The 19,312-nt window shown below is 42.1% G+C and overlaps 1 protein-coding gene across 1 annotated transcript in view; it reads left to right on the forward strand.

Moving 5' to 3' along the window:
* ARHGEF10 (Rho guanine nucleotide exchange factor 10) overlaps positions 1-19,312 on the forward strand; it is a 205,784-nt gene that overhangs the window by 126,441 nt on the left and 60,031 nt on the right. Inside the window, exons 21-22 of the mRNA XM_030198941.1 lie at positions 5,831-6,054; positions 18,852-19,009. Coding sequence (XP_030054801.1) covers positions 5,831-6,054; positions 18,852-19,009 — 382 coding nt within the window. The remainder of the gene's footprint in view (positions 1-5,830; positions 6,055-18,851; positions 19,010-19,312) is intronic.

The following is a 19,312-nucleotide window of genomic DNA, read 5'->3' on the forward strand; positions in this document are numbered from 1 at the left end:
TTTTATAAAGATGCGCATTTCAAATTCTTTTGTGTGGATCCAAAAAGGGGGCTTGGCCATGGGAGGGGCATGGGTGAATTGGGGCATTATGTTTGCAAGCCACTATGGCATCCCCTGGGCAAAAAAACTGACAATGAAAAAAATCAAAAAATGTGGAGGAAAAAATACATCAGATCTTACAGAAACACCTCTTTGTCAAAGGACAAGCCTTTAGTATAATATGGGAACCATATCAGTCATGTGTCTTCAAAAAAAATTCCACAAAACTATTTTACCACTGGCTTAACCATGTGCTCTACAAACACTTGTAAGGAGACCTAAATAACACAGTTAACAAAGCTTGGAAAGAGTACTTATCTCGGCTGAAAGATTGTCCAACTTTCTATTATGAATCCAGTCTCGCGTACAATGTACTCCACACTTTCATAAAGTCCCGACAGGGTCGCCCTGTTTTGCTACAATATAGCTGCTTCAGGGGAATATTTCCAAAATAAAAGACAGTCCAAGCTCTTTACATCTCGCCGTCTCCAATTCACTCTGGTTCAAAAATGGCGATTTAGGTCTCCTTACAAGTGTTTGTAGAGCACATGGTTAAGCCAGTGGTAAAATAGTTTTGTGGAGTTTTTTTTGAAGACACATGACTGATATGGTTCCCTCATTATACTAAAGGCTTGTCCTTTGACAAAGAGGTGTTTCTGTAAGATCTGATGTCTTTTTTTCTCCACATTTTTTGTTTTTTGTCATTGTCAGTTTTTTTGCCCAGGGGATGCCAAAGTGGCTTGCAAACACATTGTAAATAAGGTAGAAAGATACGCTTTTGGTTGATAATATATTCTACCTATTCTGTTGGATTACAGTAATACTGAATTGGGACATTCCCAGAATTTGCATGCAGTATTACAGAATACGGCAGATCTGCGCCTAATTTAAGCACAAGGATTTACACCAGGTTTCAGTTGCTGTAAATCCTCGCACCCAAAACTGGGTGTGGATCCCGGCACTAAGAGCTATTACTACTACTAATCATTTCTTTTTTTTTTTTAATTGTATATTTCTTTATTTCAAATTATTAACAAGAATAATCTTGTTAGTGAAATACAGCCAGGAAATTACTAAATAAAAATTACATCAACATTAGGAAACAACATTTCGCTTTCTCACACCACAAAATTGGGGGGGAGGTGAAATGAATAGAGAAGTTTTCATACATATAATTATTAATTTAAACAAAACAAGCTGCATTCCTCCCATTAAAGATACAGATGTTATTTCAGTTGTCTCATATCTAGAAATGACTTTAGCTGATCTGGTGAATGAAACATATTTTGTCATATCCATTTTTACAATGCAATTACATGGATATGCTAGGAAAAAGGACCCCCCCCCCCCCCCACCCCCACCCCCTACTTTCAATGTCCTTTTCTTCATTGTTACAAAAACGTTCCTTTTCTGTTGGGTTTGCTTTGTAACATCACAATATATATCCATACTTTTTCCCCTCCAAAGAGGGTATTAATATTCTTAAAGTCTCATAATGGCATTTAGATCTTGCTCAAATACAAAAGAAACAATGAGAGTAGTTTTCTGCGGTGTTATCCAAGGATTGTTCTAATAAAGCTGAAATATTATCCAAGTAAATATTTGTATATTATCCAAGTCAATATCTATACTACTACTTATCATTTCTATAGCACTACTAGACGTACGCAGCGCTGTACACTTGAACATGAAGAGACCGTCCCTGCTCAACAGAGCTTACAATCTAATTAGGACAGACAGACAGAACAAATAAGAGATAAGGGAATATTAAAAGTGAGGATGATAAAATAAGGGTTCTGAACAAGTGAATACGGGTTAGGAATTAAAAGCAGCATCATAAAGGTGGGCTTTTAGCTTAGATTTGAAGATGGCCAGAGATGGAGCTTGACGTACCAGCTCAGGAAGTCTATTCCAGGCATATGGTGCAGCAAGATAAAAGGAATGGAGTCTGGAGTTAGCGGTGGAGGAGAAGGGTGCAGATAAGAGAGATTTACCCAGTGAACAGAGTTCCTGGGGAGGAATGTAGGGAGAGATGAGAGTGGAGAGGTACTTAGGAGCTGCAGAGTGAATGCAAGTATAAGTCAATAAGAGGAGTTTGAACTGTATGTGGAAACGGATAGGAAGCCAGTGAAGTGACTTGAGGAGAGGGCTAATATGAGCATAATGACACTGGCAGAATATTAGTCATGCAGCAGAATTTTGAACAGATTGAAGAGGAGAGAGAGATGGCTAAGTGGGAGACCTGTGAGAAGCAAGTTGCAATAGTCTAAGGCAAAACCAAAAACAGTACAAAATCCATGTGCACGGGACCCTTGTCTTCACAGCTGTAGGACCATTGAAAAACTCCCAAAGCACCACGGGCACTTCTTTATGTAGTCAATACTCAGCTCAACACCGAAACACTGGATATAAATCCTCGTCCTCGACAGGGACTGGGACTGGGAACCCCCCCCCCCCCCCCCCCCCCCATTTCATATTTTTCTTCAGGAGGAAAAGTCAAACTGTTTCACAAAAAGACTACAAAATGGTGATACTATGTTAAAAATACTCACAAAAAGTAGCAAATGTGATGACATTACTCAGTATAAAAAACCAACCAATCAATAGAAAGCTTCCCATTTTGATGGACAGCTTCCCACTGTAGATCCAACTTTGCTCTGTTTGATGTAAAAAACTAGAGATATCATCCCTCCAACCTTTGTCTGGAATCAAATCAATTGCAAAACATTTCAGTTGATCAAATGTACGTTAAAAATCTTAACAGTGTTTTACTAAAGGAGCCGCTACCTTACCAGTAGAAATATAATGCTTATGCTTGAATGTGTCTTCAACATCCGTTTAGTTTGGCCAATGTATCTCAAATTACAAGGACAGCAGATCAAATATATCACTGCTTTAGAGGTACATCAAGTGCAATGATGCAACAAAATCCATTTCTTATTATTATCCCACAAAGAAGTAGTTTCAATAGTTACAGCACAGATGACACATTTGCCACACTTAAAGTGACCAGTTTTTCCTTATCATAGTGTGTCCAGACATCTATACACCTACATTTAGACAACTCAAGTGAGGACACATTCCAGAGGGGCTGATCTATCTGGGCAGATAGCTTTGACAATTGCAATCCTACCTATTAGTGCTTATCAACAGAACAGCTACTTATATCTTCCCTCTCTCGCCTTTCTTCTAAAGCATACATGTAGATGGGCCCTGCTGGCAATGACCTGGGCATCTATGTGCTCGCAGATCATGTCTTATAATATATACAGTACCCAATGTCGGAACAGAAATTTTCACAAAAAGAGAGCAAACGTCTGGCACTCCTTGTGACCCAAAATGAGCTCCATCTCGTTGGAAAGGGCAATTCCACATATCTTAAGCCTTCCTCTGAAGATAAGAATAGTGCTTAATGCTATTACCAAGGCTGCCTCATTCGAAAGCCCCTTGTTTAAGAATTTCATTTCTATTAAAAATATTCAGATGTATCTTACAAACTTTGTTTTTGCCTAGAAAGTGTTTCAGTTCTTGCCATAAAATAACTGGAAGAAACAGTGTCTGTCAAACCACCTTTACTACTTCTGGGCCACTTGTTCAGAGTTTCTCCCATTTTGCATCAGTGAGGAAAATTGTTTAAAAAGAGATTATAGATGACCATCTAAATAAGAAGCTATTTCATCTACCTGCTCACTTAAATTTTCAAGGTAATTGGATGCACAACTATGGGTGTCTGAAAATTACTTCACTGTGAGACTAAACAAGACTGAAATTTAGGATTGTACAGAGAGCACGTCCATTATGGTTGTTAGCAAAAGGGTGACCCAATGATTTGAAAATTGTGCAATTTATATGGCCAGTCTTGAGTAATTTTACCATCACTTACTGTATATGAGGAATGAATTTTGTACTTTTTAAAAAGAGGGGAGGGGGTTTTCCAACAACATAAATTGACTATACACCGTTTTGGATTTGAAGAAGCCAACCAGACGATCAATGTGGAATAATGATTCAGATAATAAATAACTGGGAATAATCAGGTTAATACCACATTGTCTTGTTTCACTCTCCCTATTTTGTGGTCTAAGGAAGAGTTTATAATTACCTGATTGAAATCATTCTTGTATTATTTTGTCTGTATTTCTGGCAAGTTATTTTAGTGCTTGTAAAATTAAATTCTTATAAATAAAATTAAAAAAGAGAGGGGGGTTGTTCTAAATGATACATATAGAGGGGCATTTTCGATATGACGTCTAAGTCCTACTTTAGACGTTTTGCACAAAACGTCCAAAATCTGAATAAGAAAGAAGTTCATTTTTCAACAAGAAAAACATCTATCTTTTGTTTTAGAAAATACTGTTTCTAAAAAGGTTTTGTGGTTTGGACATTTTGTTTTTTTGGTTCATTTTCAAAACAGAAACGTCCAAGTGAAAACATAGAAAATCAAGCCATTGGGATGTAGGAGGGGCCAGCATTTTTAGTAGACTGGTCTCCCAGACATCCCAGGAGATTAATGGGGCACCCTAGTGGACTTCAAAAGCATGCTCCCAGGTACACATCTCACCATTGCTTCCTTATCTTGTCTGCTGAGCCCCTCAAAATCCACTGCCCACAGCTGTACACAATAGTCCTTATGGGTGAAGGGGGCACCTATATGTGGATATAGTGGGTTTCTGGTGAGTTTTGGAGGACTTACAGTTTCCACCACAAATGTGACAGGTAGAGAGAGATAGGGACCAGAGTCCCCCACTCCATGGTGTACTGTACTGACCACTATACTACTCCAGGGACCTTCATGCTGCTGTAATTGACCTGGCTCTAACATCTGAAGCTGTCATAGAGGTTGCTAAATCATATTTTTATTCACATTTGTGGGGGGTGGTAGGGGGTCAGTGACCACTGGAGAGGTATTGGGAGGTCACCCCTGATTCCCTCCAGTGGTCATCTGGTCATTTAGGGCACCCTTTTGTGCCTTATTCGTTATAAAAAAACGTTTAGCTCAAAACGTCTTAGTTTTACTCCTGGGCGGTTTTGTTTTGTTCCATTATGACTGAAAAATGTCCAAATTGTTAGGAATGCTCAGATCCTGCCTTTAATACACCCCTGACACACCCCCATGTGATTTGAATGCACTTCTGACGGACTTCATTTAAAAACGTCAAAAAAATTGGTTTTGAAAATACCAATGTGGACGTTTTTGTGAGAAAAACGTCCAAATGCAGATTTATGCCACTTTTTGTACGTTTTTCTCTTTTGAAAATGAGCTCCATAGTAACATAGTAGATGACAGCAGATAAGGACCTGTATGGTCCATCCAGTCTGCCCAAAAAGAAATTCATTGCATAAGGTATGTGATACTTCATATGTATACCTGGTCTTGATTTGTCCTTGCCATTTTCAGGGCATAGACTGTAGAAGTCTGCCCAGCACTGTCCTTGTTCTAAAATTTCTGAAGCTGAATCTGTCCAACCACAATCAGAGCACATACCGTAGAAGTTTGCCCAGTACTGGCTTTGCTTCCCAATAACCAGTGTTGCTTCTTAATCTCCGCTAAGCTTCTTTGGATCCATTCCTTCCTGAAATGCTTCACCCCAACCCATCCAAATCTATTCAGCCATGATCAGGGCACAGACCATAGAAGTCTGCCCAGTACTGGCTTTGCTTCCCAATTACCGGTTTTGCTTCCTAATCTCCACTAAGCTTCTTTGGATCCATTCCTTCTAAATAGGATTCCTTTTGCTGCTGTATATTACCTTGTTAAATGCAGTCATCCTTTCTTGTCTGTGTGTTTCAGGTTGGCAGCTGTACTAATCAGATGGGTCAGATTGCCATTGTCTCGCTTCAGAACTGCAGCCCCAAGGTCATTGAATGTTTCAATGTGGAGTCACGCATTCTTTGCATGGTGTACATCCCTGAAGATGAGAAGCAAAGAGAATTAAATGATGTCCCCTATTCAGAAAACGAGGCCCCAAAAGTTTCAGATATCCCCACGATATGTCTGGGAATGGAAGAAGGAAGGTAATGGTTTCAGCATGGGGGTGTATTCATTAATAGCTCTCTTGCATTCCAGTGCAAATATACTGTACTGCAACTTGCTTGACAGAAGCAGGAAATGAGATAAAGGTTAGATGTTGGATTACTTTTTTTTAATGTCATGTATTTGATATGCCAACATATAAAGATACAATACACTTGTGCAATATGTAAGTATGTATGGATTCACTGGACCCTGCAAGGATGAGTATCACTTGCTTGTATTTGTAGTTTTGATCACATCTTCTTGGTATTACTGTGATTCATGTGGTCAGCACTCATAAGATTTGCCTGGGTAAGTTATCCAAATAAATCTTGGCATTTGAAAATTCCACCTCTAGTGACTGAGTCATCTGGACAGACTTTTTCTGGCTATGAGAAGGTGGCATATAGACCATTCCAGTTGTATGGTTTTAGCCTCACCAGACAGTGTTGAAATTCAGTTGTCTAGATAACTTTAACTAGTTATATTCAGTGGAAGACTTAACCAGTTAGATCCCGCTGAATATCCTGATAAACTTTAGGTAAGTTAGCCAACTGGCTGAATATTATACCCTATAGATTTACCAAGGAAAGGAGGAAAAGAGCGGAAAAAATGAAATTGGGGAAAATGGGAATTTTGATGAACGTGTTTGATTACACCCTGGACTAGGGAAATAGAATAAAGGAAAATCCTAATCAAAATAATAAAAAATACTCCACTTAATTCTTGTTATAATCTTTTCATGTTCTAAACTTTTAATAATGTGTAACAAAATATTCAACAGGAAGGAAAAAGCCTCCAAGAGCTTTTCAGCTCACCCTTTTTGCTCAATCATTGGCAAAAAATCTTCCTTGAAGTAACTTGAACCACTCTGATATATTTATGCTTTTTTTAATGACTTGAGAGTCTAAAATCGAGTCAGACTTTCACAGTTCATTGCTAATCTGAGGGGTATGATGCGCTTTGAGTGGGTTCAAATACCAGATGAGTCTGTTGTTTTTTCTTTGTTTCTTTAGTATATAATTGCAAGCTAAGTACACTATCAGGCTCATTTTCGAAAGAGAAGGACGCCCATCTTTTGACACAAATTGAAAGATGGGCATCCTTCTCACAGGGTCGCCCAAATCAGTATAATTGAAATCCGATTTTGGGCATCCCCAACTGCTTTCCGTCGTGGGGACGATCAAAGTTCACGGGGGCATGTCGGAGGTGTAGCGAAGGCGGGACTTGGGTATTCCTAACACATGGGCGTCCTCCACCCATAATGGGAAAAAAGGGCGTCCCTGAAGAGCACTTGGACGACTTTACCTGGTTGTGTTTTTCGTACGACAAAGACACAAAAAGGTGCCCGAACTGACCAGATGACCACCGGAGAGAATCAGGGATGACCTCCCCTTACGCCCCCAGTGGTCACTAACCCCCTCCCACCCTCAAAAAAACATCTTTAAAAATATTTTATGCCAGCCTCAAATGTCATACTCGGGTCCATCACAGCAGTATGCAGGTCCCTTGAGCAGTTTTAGTGGGTGCAGTGCACTCCAGGCAGGCGGACCCAGGCCCAACCCCCCGCTACCTGTTACACTTGTAAATGTGAGCCCTCCAAAACCCACCAGAAACCCACTGTACCCACATCTAGGTGCCCCCTTCACCCGTAAGGGTTATGGTAGTGGTGTACAGTTGTGGGTAGTGGGTTTTAGGGGGGGGTTGGGGGGCTCAGCACACAAGGTAAGGGAGCTATGTACCTGGGAGCAATTTATGAAGTCCACTGCAGTGCCCCCTAGGGTGCCCGGTTGGTGTCCTGGCATGTCAGGGGGACAAGTGCACTACGATTACTGGCTCCTAGGACTAGGGGGGCACATCAAGAAACTACTAAGAGAATCTTTTACTAAGGCGTGTTCATGTTTTTGCGAGTGCTAAAATTGTGGGTGCGCTAAACATTAGAGACGTCAATGCATTCCTATGGGCGTTTCTAATGTTTAGCGCATCCACAATTTTAGCGTGTGCTAAAAACGTGAGTGCGCCTTAGTAAAAGACACCCTAAGTACATTTAAAACGAATCTGAAAAAAATATTTCTTCATTCAATGAGTAATTAAACTCTGGAATTCATTTCCAGAGAATATGGTAAAAGCAGTTTAGAAGGAATGGTTCCATGGAATCTTAGTGGAGATTGGGTGGCGACGCCAGTAACTGGGAAACAAAATGGGAGCTGGGAAGACTTCTACAGTCTACATCTGATCGTGACTGAATAGCTAGGGATGGGCTGGAGTGTAAATTTTAAGGGCCTTCGAAGTTAGCTTCAGAACTTAGTACAAGAACAGTACTGGGCAGACTTCTACTGTCTGTGCCCTGAGAAAGGCAAGGACAAATCAAACTTGGGCATACATATAAAGTATCACATATCAATCAGAGCCCAGAGCACTAACTTTGAAAGTATCTGGCCAATGGTACTGCAAGTTCTCTATTTAACAAGGCTAGATTAAAAAAGAAAGTAATCTTCTTTGTAACAGCTTTAAAACTGAAAACAAATATCATCGTTGGCCAATTAGGAGAAATACACAAGGAAATTATTATTACAATTCACAGGCTGGAAAACCCACTGTTTCATCACAACCTCCACCCCCCCCCCCCCCCCCCATGTCTGAAAATGTAGTGCATACTAAACAATGAAGAAATATCATCTATATAACAATAAACTTCAGTCTCTTTGAGATAAAGATAACCAATATATCTCCCAAATATTCTGAAACCTTCTAAAAACAGCAGTGTCTGCATAGATTGTAGTCCTTCTCTCCATTAACACCATGTCAAAAGGCGTTGCTATCCTTCAAATCGTGGGGGAGATTTGTATCTCCAGCACACCAATATAGTCTTTTCCCCCAACAACAGAGCCTTTTTATTATTATTATTATTATTATTTATTGCATTTGTATCCCGCGCTTTCCCACTCAAACAACAACAAAAAACTTGGCAATGCCATTCTTTGATGTGGTAAGTTTTGGAATCTTGGGGCATCACTGTCCCCATTCTGGACAACCCAAGCTTTGTGCTAGGATATGAAAGCCCCAGTAGATTTCAAAGGCTGAGAGTGCTGCCCTTAGGGGCTCTTTTACTAAGCTGCGGTAAAAGGGGGCTTGCACTAGTGTCAGCGTATGTTTTTGACTCCCACTGAGGTCCTCTTTTACCACAGCAGCTTTACTCCAGTTACAAAAAAAGTACTTGATCCCATCTTTCCAGGACTGTTTTCAGTTTGGATCTGGGGTTGATCCTGACTAGAATTGTGCCAACCCATAGATATTATATACAACTGTGAAGCTGAGTGATACACATTAATATTCAAAAGTGATAGGCCCCTCTTACTCCAGGTCTGTAAAGAATAGCCACTGCTTTTCTGGGCCACTGCTCATGCCAAATAAAATTAGACATCATTCCATTAAGGTGTTTCGTAGGCAGTGAGAGAGAAACATAGAGAAAAGAAATAAGACCCTAGAGGCAACATTCATCTTAATAACTTTCTGGCTGATATTCAGCCGGTGGTAGTCAGTGTTTTCTTAAACGCTGACCGTGACCAGCTAATTAGCCTCAGGATATTCAGTGCTGGGCCACGTCCAGACCCTGTAACTAAATATCTGGAGCTAATTTGCACAATGCTGGCCACCGGGGCTTATGCAGATTTCGGCAGATATTCAGCCAGCCCGCTTAAGACAGTTATGCAGGTCCCGGCTGAATATCTTTTAGTCTCCCGATCCCCCTCCAAGCCCCTCAAAAATCCCTTTTTCTTTACACTTCTTCAAGTCTATTCAAGTTGTTCCTAAATCGCTCATTTGTACCTTCAATGCCAGCTTAAATCTCAGCAAGAATTGCTTCAGTGGTCAGTTATTCTGTTGCTGGCTGGCTGGCTCAGCCCAGGCGCCATCATTTGCAGCCATGCACCTCTACCATGCTCTGTTGTCTGCACAATTTGCTCATCATTTTTTAGGGAAACGTATAATGTTTGCTACCACTGCTACTACTTATTGAAAACACCCCAATGCTTTAAATTGGGGTGGTCTAACATGGCTGAGCCACCTAAAATCACACATTTTAGACAAATGTAAGTGGATGAGCTTTGGAGGAGTTAATAATAGGAGAGCAGGTGAGGAAAAAGGGGTAGGTAGAAGTTAGTCTGTAAGAATAGGACTACTGTTATTCTCCAGTGTGGTGGAAAAATAATGGGAACTTGATTGGTGCAGGTTGTAGGGGTGTGCTCCAATCAAATAGAATGGAACAGAGGTTAAGAATGTTAAGTTTTGGAGGGCTGGAGTTTTTTAGGCATTGAAGCACAGGTGTTTGAGGTGGCTGTTTGGAAACTTTGATGTTTATAAGGGTTTTAGGTTTAATGTTTATTATGTTGGGGTTTGGGATGGGGGAGGGTGTCACAGCAGAATAGTTGCTATCCTAAGTTAAAATGGCATGTTGAAATTTGTAAGACGAATGACATGGATGCAGTTTTGGGGAGGGAGGTCTATATGTGACACCACCATGGGCCTTGAGGAGGGTGGGGATTGAATGATTTGGTGATACCACAAGTCATTCTTGAACAAAATAAAGAAAGATATTTTTCAAGGTTAGGTGGTGACCTACTAACCTTGGAAAATGGATAATGTTGAGATGAAGATGGAGGATGGCATAGTTAATGAAATATAAGAAATTTAATGGATTAATAAAGCTGCGTCCTAACTTTTCCCACATGCCTAGGTGTTTTGATATTATATGGATGTGTGTGAATGCTTATGTTATGTTTCTGTAGCGCTACTAGATGTACGCAGTGCTGTACACAAAACACATAAGAGAGTCACTGTTTGACTGAAGGATATAACAGAACCAATCTATAGAGCTGGAAGACTGGGAGCTCTGTTAGGCATGTCTACGCTTCAGGTTTCCATCATGTGACCCAACACTTTTTAACACATGAGCCTTTTGTGGATAGATCGAGCTAATTGTGACAATGTGTATAATCGTTTGATATAAATTTCATTTTGTTTGCTGTGCTCACACTGTTGAACAGCAGCAGCATAAACTGAACTAATGCTGTTTTTTAAGAATTCATTCTTATTCTTAAACTAGATGTAACATTATGAAAAAAGAAGCTGTCATTCATGGATTAGTTCACCCTAGGAGCCAAGCTACTTTAAGTCACTGGAGTTTTAATGTATAGGTATATCCTTGTTTTACCACGTTGCTTTATTCCATTCAGTTGGTAAACCTAGGGGGCTCCATTGCTCAACAAGAGAATTTTCTCCTTCAGGTACTTTGCTGCTCCTGATCAGGTGGGCAGCCTTTAACTCCAGTTTCCTCATCAGCATTTTGCTGACAGAATTAGAAATGACTCTGTTTTTTCAGCACTGTACGTAGCAGTTAATCCTTAGCCTCCAGCAGTTTCCATGACAACACAGTGGCTGTGCCAGAAACAGAAATTCTCTGTGTATGTTGAGGGAGATGGCAAACAAACACAGCGAAGATGGCAATGAAAGAACACACAGTCAGTAATGGTGCTGTTACGCCTTGTTTTGATTAAAAGGTTTGACTCGACACAGGCCTGTGTTTCAGCCAACTGGCCTGCATCAGGAGTCCGATGCCACTCACAGTACTGCACTCAGGTTCCTATAAACTAAAAACCTTGCTGGTAAATGAACATAGGCGAGTGTACTCCACTCACTCTCGCTTCCACAATCGCTCATCAAGCTATCCAATGCCCCCCGCCCAGCATCTATCTGCTTCTTCTCTACCCCGAAGCTCCTGACTCCAGTGTTTCTCTGTCATCTCCACCCCACCCCCGCGGCAGGATTATGGCGCTTTGCCTCAGGCCCGTTCCTCTTTGATATCTTGCCTCCTCTGACTCAATTTCTTGTTTCCATGAGGGCATCATAGAGGAATGGGCCTAAGGCAGAGATCCATAATCCTGCTGATGATGCACACAAGTTTGAAGGACCAGGGGAGTGTGGTTGAGGGAGAAACGCTGGCGGCAGGAGCTTAGGGGTAGAGAGGAGACGGGCACTGGATGGACCTCAGAGGGAGAGAGAGGTCAAGAAAGGCCCCCATAGGTGGGAAAGGAAAGGTGAGAAAGATTCCAAGGTACATAAGTACATAAGTAGTGCCTTACTGGGAAAGACCAAAGGTCCATCTAGCCCAGCATCCTGTCACCGACAGTGGCCAATCCAGGTCAAGGGCACCTGGCACGCTCCCCAAACGTAAAAACATTCCAGACAAGTTATACCTAAAAATGAGGAATTTTTCCAGTCCATTTAATAGCGGTCTATGGACTTGTCCTTTAGGAATCTATCTAACCCCTTTTTAAACTCCGTCAAGCTAACCGCCCGTACCACGTTCTCCGGCAATGAATTCCAGAGTCTAATTACACGTTGGGTGAAGAAAAATTTTCTCCGATTCGTTTTAAATTTACCACACTGTAGCTTCAACTCATGCCCTCTAGTCCTAGTATTTTTGGATAGCGTGAACAGTCGCTTCACATCCACCCGATCCATTCCACTCATTATTTTATACACTTCTATCATATCTCCCCTCAGCCGTCTCTTCTCCAAGCTGAAAAGCCCTAGCCTTCTCAGCCTCTCTTCATAGGAAAGTCGTCCCATCCCCACTATCATTTTCGTCGCCCTTCGCTGTACCTTTTCCAATTCTACTATATCTTTTTTGAGATACGGAGACCAGTACTGAACACAATACTCCAGGTGCGGTCGCACCATGGAGCGATACAACGGCATTATAACATCCGCACACCTGGACTCCATACCCTTCTTAATAACACCCAACATTCTATTCGCTTTCCTAGCCGCAGCAGCACACTGAGCAGAAGGTTTCAGCGTATCATCGACGACGACACCCAGATCCCTTTCTTGATCCGTAACTCCTAACGCGGAACCTTGCAAGACGTAGCTATAATTCGGGTTCCTCTTACCCACATGCATCACTTTGCACTTGTCAACATTGAACTTCATCTGCCACTTGCACGCCCATTCTCCCAGTCTCGCAAGGTCCTCCTGTAATCGTTCACATTCCTCCTGCGACTTGACGACCCTGAATAATTTTGTGTCATCGGCGAATTTAATTACCTCACTAGTTATTCCCATCTCTAGGTCATTTATAAATACATTAAAAAGCAACGGACCCAGCACAGACCCCTGCGGGACCCCACTAACTACCCTCCTCCACTGAGAATACTGGCCACGCAATCCTACTCTCTGCTTCCTATCTTTCAACCAGTTCTTAATCCATAATAATACCCTACCTCCGATTCCATGACTCTGCAATTTCTTCAGGAGGGATCCAGAATGCTTGTGAGGAGGGTACTTTTGCGGGAGGGGGGAACAGACAGTGGACAGAGACTGGATACAAGAAGTGAGGGAAGAGAGAAGGCAGACGCTGGATGGGAAGAGGCAGAGGAGGAGGGCAATCGCTGGATGGAAAGGGGCAGAGAAGAAGGGCAATCGCTGGATGGAAAGGGAAGAGAAGGCGAGCAGACACTGGATGGAAGGGGGGGAAGAGAAAGAGGACACATCCTTGATGCAAAGGGGAGATAAATAGGGCAGACCCTGGATGGAGGGGGGGGGGAGGAAAGAGGACACAACCTGGAAGGGGGAGGGGAGCACAACTGAGAAGGAAGGAAGATGCTGCTCTTGGGGGAGGGGGAAGAGGAGGGAAGGAGGAATTAGGGGAGAAGCTAAACATGAGGAGGAATAGGGACAGGGACAGAAATGCAATCCTGGACATGGAGAGGGGGGATAGGGACACAATGGGGTGCTGCAGGACAGAACAAGAATAAATACAAAGAAGGGAGATGCTCAACATAGCAGGAAGATATGGGCAGGGACACAGAGGGGAGTTGAATGATGGACATGGATAAATGTCAAATGGACCAGGAGACCCTTGGCAAAAGAGTTGAGAAGACAGAGGAAAGCTGAAACCAGAGACTGGGACCAACATGATTAGAAAAATAAAATGACGAGGTAGCAAAGGTAGAAAAATGAATTTTCTATTTATTGATTAGACTATGTTATGCTAGAACTGGTGTTATACCTGCCCAGGCCTGCAAGAAAAATCTCAGTCTTCAGCTAGAGTATTAGAAATCAGCAGATGTGGTTCCTCTCCACAGAAGTGAGCAAGTTAATGAAGTCACTGCTAAAACAGGGATATCACAGTTTCAGGAATCCAGTGAATTACAGGATCTGAAGCAGCTTAGTTTTACCAGAGGTAGGTCTTGTCAGATGAATTTGATTAATTTCTTTGACTGGGTGACCCAAGAACTAGACCAGGCCAGGCTGCTAGATATGATGGACTTGAATTTTAGCAAAGCCTTCAACATTTTTCCACATAGGTGACTAACAAACTGAACATGCTTGGCATGAGCCCAAATGTGACTGACTGGATTAGAAACAGGTTGAATGGGAGGGGATAAAGAGTAGTGGTAAATCTAGTTCTCACCAAGGAAAAGGACATTAGCGGTGTGCCATAAAGATTGATTGTTGGGATGGTTCTTTTTCAATATTTTTGTAAGTAACATTGTAGGGGGGCTGTTGGAAAATTGTTTGCCTTTTTAATGGATGACCTTAGGAGGGATCTAGTAAAGCTTGAGGAGTGGTCTAAAGCTGGCAGCTAAGATTTAATGCTAAAAAATGCAGTATCATGCATTTGGACTATGAAAACCATGGGGGCAGTACTTTAGGGTGAAGTTCTGTACACAAAACAAGACTACGACATGAAGTGATCACATCTGATGATCTTAAGGTGGTTAAATGTGTAGATAATGCGCCTGGAAAAAACCGGACGGATGCTTGGCTACACTAGAAGAGGAATGGCCAGCAGGAAAAAGGAAGGAATGTGTACAGTTCTGGAGACCATACTTTTAAAGAGGTGTGTTATGATTGGGGTCTGAACCCCTCTCAAACTTACCTCTTTCCTGGGGGTCAGCTTCTTAGCTGGCTTCTGTTTCTTTTCTCTGTCCTTTCTGAGCTGGCTCTGTCTCTCTGTGCTGGCAGCTTCCAGCAGCATGGCTCTAATTGTTTCACTATACTGCACCTGTGTGTGTGTTGCCTGAGTTGCTCTAACTCTCTTTGGGTGTACTGGCTTCAAGTGTTTCACGGTTTTGCATTGGTGTGGGTTGGGCCTCTCTGGGTCAGTGTGCTTTTGCCTAGGTCTAGGGAGTGTGACATCATCAGGGAGGGCCTTGATAAGGAAGTGGTGTTGTTTCCTTCAGGGCCTTTTGCAACAGTGGTGTTTGCTTTAGGTAGGGTGGTGCAGTGTGCACTTCTGACTTTGTGTCTAGTTTCCCTGCTTGCTTTTGCTAAGGTCCAGGTTAGTGTTAGTGCAGTGTGCACTGGTGACTGTGTGTTTAGCTTTCCTGCTTTTCCCTCTTGGTTTTGGAAGCATTGCTATGTGTAGGGCTTTGGAAGCTCTGTTGCTGATAGAAGTACTTCAGGGTTTGGTGTTGCTAGGAACACTGCAGAGTTTGCTGTTAGAAGTACTTCTGGGTTTGTGCTATTGGGAGCATTGCAGTCTTTGCTGTTGGTGTTTGGTGATTTAGAATCACTTTTGGCTTATGTGTTAGCTTCCCTTCTTTTTCCTTGTGGCTCCCCTGTCTTCCCTTTTAGTGCTAGGAGCTCTTCTGGTTGCTTGCCAGAGTAGTGCTTGGGAAACACCTTGTTAGTTGTATCTAGCTTGCTAGAGCAGTGCTTAGGTAGCTTGTTAGTTTTGTGTTTAGCTTATTAGTGTAGAGCTCTGCTTGTAGCTTGGTGCTTAGTAGCACCTGTGTTAGCTTTGTGTTTAGTTCCCTGCTCTGTTAGTTTAGGGCTTAGGAAGTCCCTTTCTTGAGCAGGGCTTAGGAGCTCCTGTTTAGTATAGGGCTTAGGAAGTCCTTTTGTCAGTTTACTGTTAGGAACACTCCTGCTGGTTTAGGGCTTGGGAGCACGTAGATCAGTTTAGGGTTAGGAGCACTTCTGTTTCCAGTCCTGGTCCCTATGTCATCCGGTATCCAGTAAGTCCTGTCGGCTACTCGAACCCAGGAGCTCAACTTCTGGGGGGCTTAGTAGCTAAGTGCAGGTGAAGCTGTGTGGACCAGTCCGGTGTGCTCCAGTCCAGTGTTCCAGTCCTGTGTCCTCCTGTTCAGGGATTCCAGTCCAGTGTTCCAGTCCGGGGTTCCAGTCCTGTGTCCTCCAGTCCGGGGAATTCCAGTCCGTGTGTTCCGGCTCGCTGGGCGGTGCCTGCAGTCCCTGCCGGTGTCGGTGTGCTTGCCCAGCGTTGGTTGGTGGGTTTTGCCTGCTGCTGTCGCTCCTCGTCAGCAGCCCAAGGTCTCACGTTTGCTCCAGAGCCCGGCCCCGCGGGCTCTGAACCTGAGAACCTGACAAGGTGTAATTTCAGTGGAGTTTGTCCATTGGGTGGCTACTGAAATGGTCAATCCTTTTTTTTTTTAGTAAATGTATAAATGTATTTACACAATTCAAAAGCAATCATATATAAAGCAGCAAAGACAAATGATCTCAAGTCAACCTTAAGAGGAAGACTAGCAGCAATATGATAGTGACATTTAAATACCTCCAAGGTATAAATTCACATGAATCAGGCCTTTTCAATAGTTGAGGTTGAAATGGGACAGATGAGTAATTTTGGAAATAATTTTTTACAGAAAGGGTAGAGAAAGTGTGTGGAACTGCTTTCCAATTGATGTGGTAGTGATGAGAATTAGAATTCAAGAAAGCATACAGGCACTGAGGATCTCTGGTGGAAAAGAAGTTATTGTTGGTTTGGATGGGCCATAGTCTGCTACTGAGATAGACATGGGGAAGCTACTGCTTGCCCTGGGATTGGTAGCATGAAATTTGCTACTATTTGGGTTTCTGCCAGGTACTTGTGACCTGGATTAGCCACTGTTGTAAAGAGGATACTGGGCTAGATGGATTATTGGTCTGACCCAATATGTCTCTTCTTATGTTATGTTATGCTCTTTGTCATCATTTTCTATTTTTCTGTGATTTGCGTGGATACCTTATGAGAGGAAATACAGGAAACCGGTTAGGTTGGAGAAGAAGGAGAAAGAATCCTTCCTCTTTCTCAGGCTGTCATTTAATTTCTACGCAGTTTGCAACAACAATAGGGCAACTTTTACTAAAGCTTAGCTCGAGTTATCTGCAGCAGGACCCATAGAAATAAAATGGGCTCTGCTGCAGATAACTCGAGCAAAGCTCTAGTAAAAGACCCCCCAAAGTGTTTTGAATTTTCATATGTTTTTTTCCATTGTGATCTGCTGTTGATTTTAGCCAGTGAAAAAACTGAAGCTGAAAAGAAGCTAGATATTTCAGTAAAGAAAATAGTGCAAGACATACCTCAAAATCAGCTATGAGGAAATAAAGATGAAGATTTTGGAATGGCTTTCACAGTCCCCAGACTGGAATAATAATGCCAGAAAGAGTGGGAAAAAAGTCCAAGAGCAAGAATGGAAGGACTTTTAGCCACCTGCAGGAATTTTTGGGAACCTGTCATTTCTGCCAAAAGAAGTGTTACAAAGTACTTATTGGAAGGATGTCCAACTTTTTGCACCTGTTGTAGTCACTATTTGATTCTATTAAAAAGAAACAACACAAACAGTAATTATGCATTAAAATTAGCAGAAAGATATGGAGGTGTATTTTCAGACTTATAAAGTTCCATGAGTCTCATTGCATTTAACTTTGTGCCATTTAAGGTTGTGTCATTCACATATATATATATATATATATATATATATATATATAGTAATAACTGTAATCCCGGTAGCAAACCTTCAGGGGTGGTAGGCTCCCTTTAGCAGTCCACAAACAAAGTCCTTTCAGACAACACAGCTTTTAGTTCCCAAACAGTTTATTTCCCCTCCTCCACAAAATCTCATTTCAAGGGGTGAAAGTCCCATTCAGTTTCCAAAATAAAGCAACAAGAAAAAAACTTCCCTTTAAATCCAAGTTCTCCCCCAGTTCAACAGCCTGGGTTTCAGTTTTAAAAGTCTTTCCGCTTGGGTGGTTGCAGAATGGCGGTACACCGCCCACAACACAGCTAATTGACTCCTGTGACCACCCACTGCCTTCAGTCCCTGCAACTCTGCCCCAAAGTACAATTACAGTCCATGTCAACCGGCTCCTCCAAACCTGGTGTGTTGGTCCCTCCAGCCTCTCCTTCCTCCAAACACTCCATTAACTCTGCCTCTCTGCTAGGCTGTTGGTTGGAGACCTCCTCCCCCTCCCAGGTGGAAGGAATCTTGTACTGATTTCTAACCCAAGGGTATTGAGCTTTGTCATCCCTGCTCCCCCTTCTGGCCCTCGCCTGCCATAGCAGCTGCTCTTTCCAGTCCTTTTCCCCCTCCCTTCCACGTGGGAGCCATACCGGGTTTTGGGACCTACCACCCCGATCCCTTCTCTCAGGGCCTTGTGGGGAATGTAGTCTAGCCCCATATCTCCTCCTGAGCTGCTTAGACCCTCCAACCTCCTTACAATATATAATTTATTTTTTTAAATATATATATATATTTTAACTACATTTCATTTAAAAATTAAATTTTGTCTTCCCAAGTGAAAAAAAACCTTGTTGCAATTATTGAGAGTTTGTATAAGGAATTTATTTCATTTCCTCTTTTACTAGATTGAAAAAAAATATTAATATTTTTGCAATTAATTTTTTCATCAAAACAGATTTAGTTAAATAAAGGACTATAACTAAGGACTTTTCAAATGTTTTGTTATCTTTTCTTACTGTCCTTCACTGTGCTTCTTTGTTTTCTCGTAGCATTTCTGTTTACAAAAGTTGCCAAGGCTCAAAGAAGGTACGAGTGCAACACTTTTTCACACCTGAAAAATCCACAGTCATGAGCCTGACCTACAAAGCCCGATGTCTGTATGCTGGACTTGTTAATGGAAATATGGCAGTCTATACAAAAGCAGAAGGTAATTATGCACCACCACCAACAGGAGGAGCTCTTCTACCTTTAGCACTACTGTGTGGAGTCTAACCCAGGATTTCCCAAACCTTCTCTGGGGACCCCACGGGTTTCTAGGAACAACACAGTGAATCTGCATGCAAGAAATTTGCACATACTGAGTCTGCAATATATTTACATTTCTTTCCTGCATATTGATTGTGGAAAATCCTGAAAACCAGACTGGCAAGATGGTCATTGAGACAGGTTGTCGAGGCTCTAATCTAACAGCAGTCAACAAAGTATAATGCCATACACATATATGTTGTAG

This window comes from Microcaecilia unicolor, chromosome 3, assembly GCF_901765095.1.
Source record: "Microcaecilia unicolor chromosome 3, aMicUni1.1, whole genome shotgun sequence".
Classification (NCBI taxonomy): Eukaryota; Metazoa; Chordata; class Amphibia; order Gymnophiona; family Siphonopidae; genus Microcaecilia; species Microcaecilia unicolor.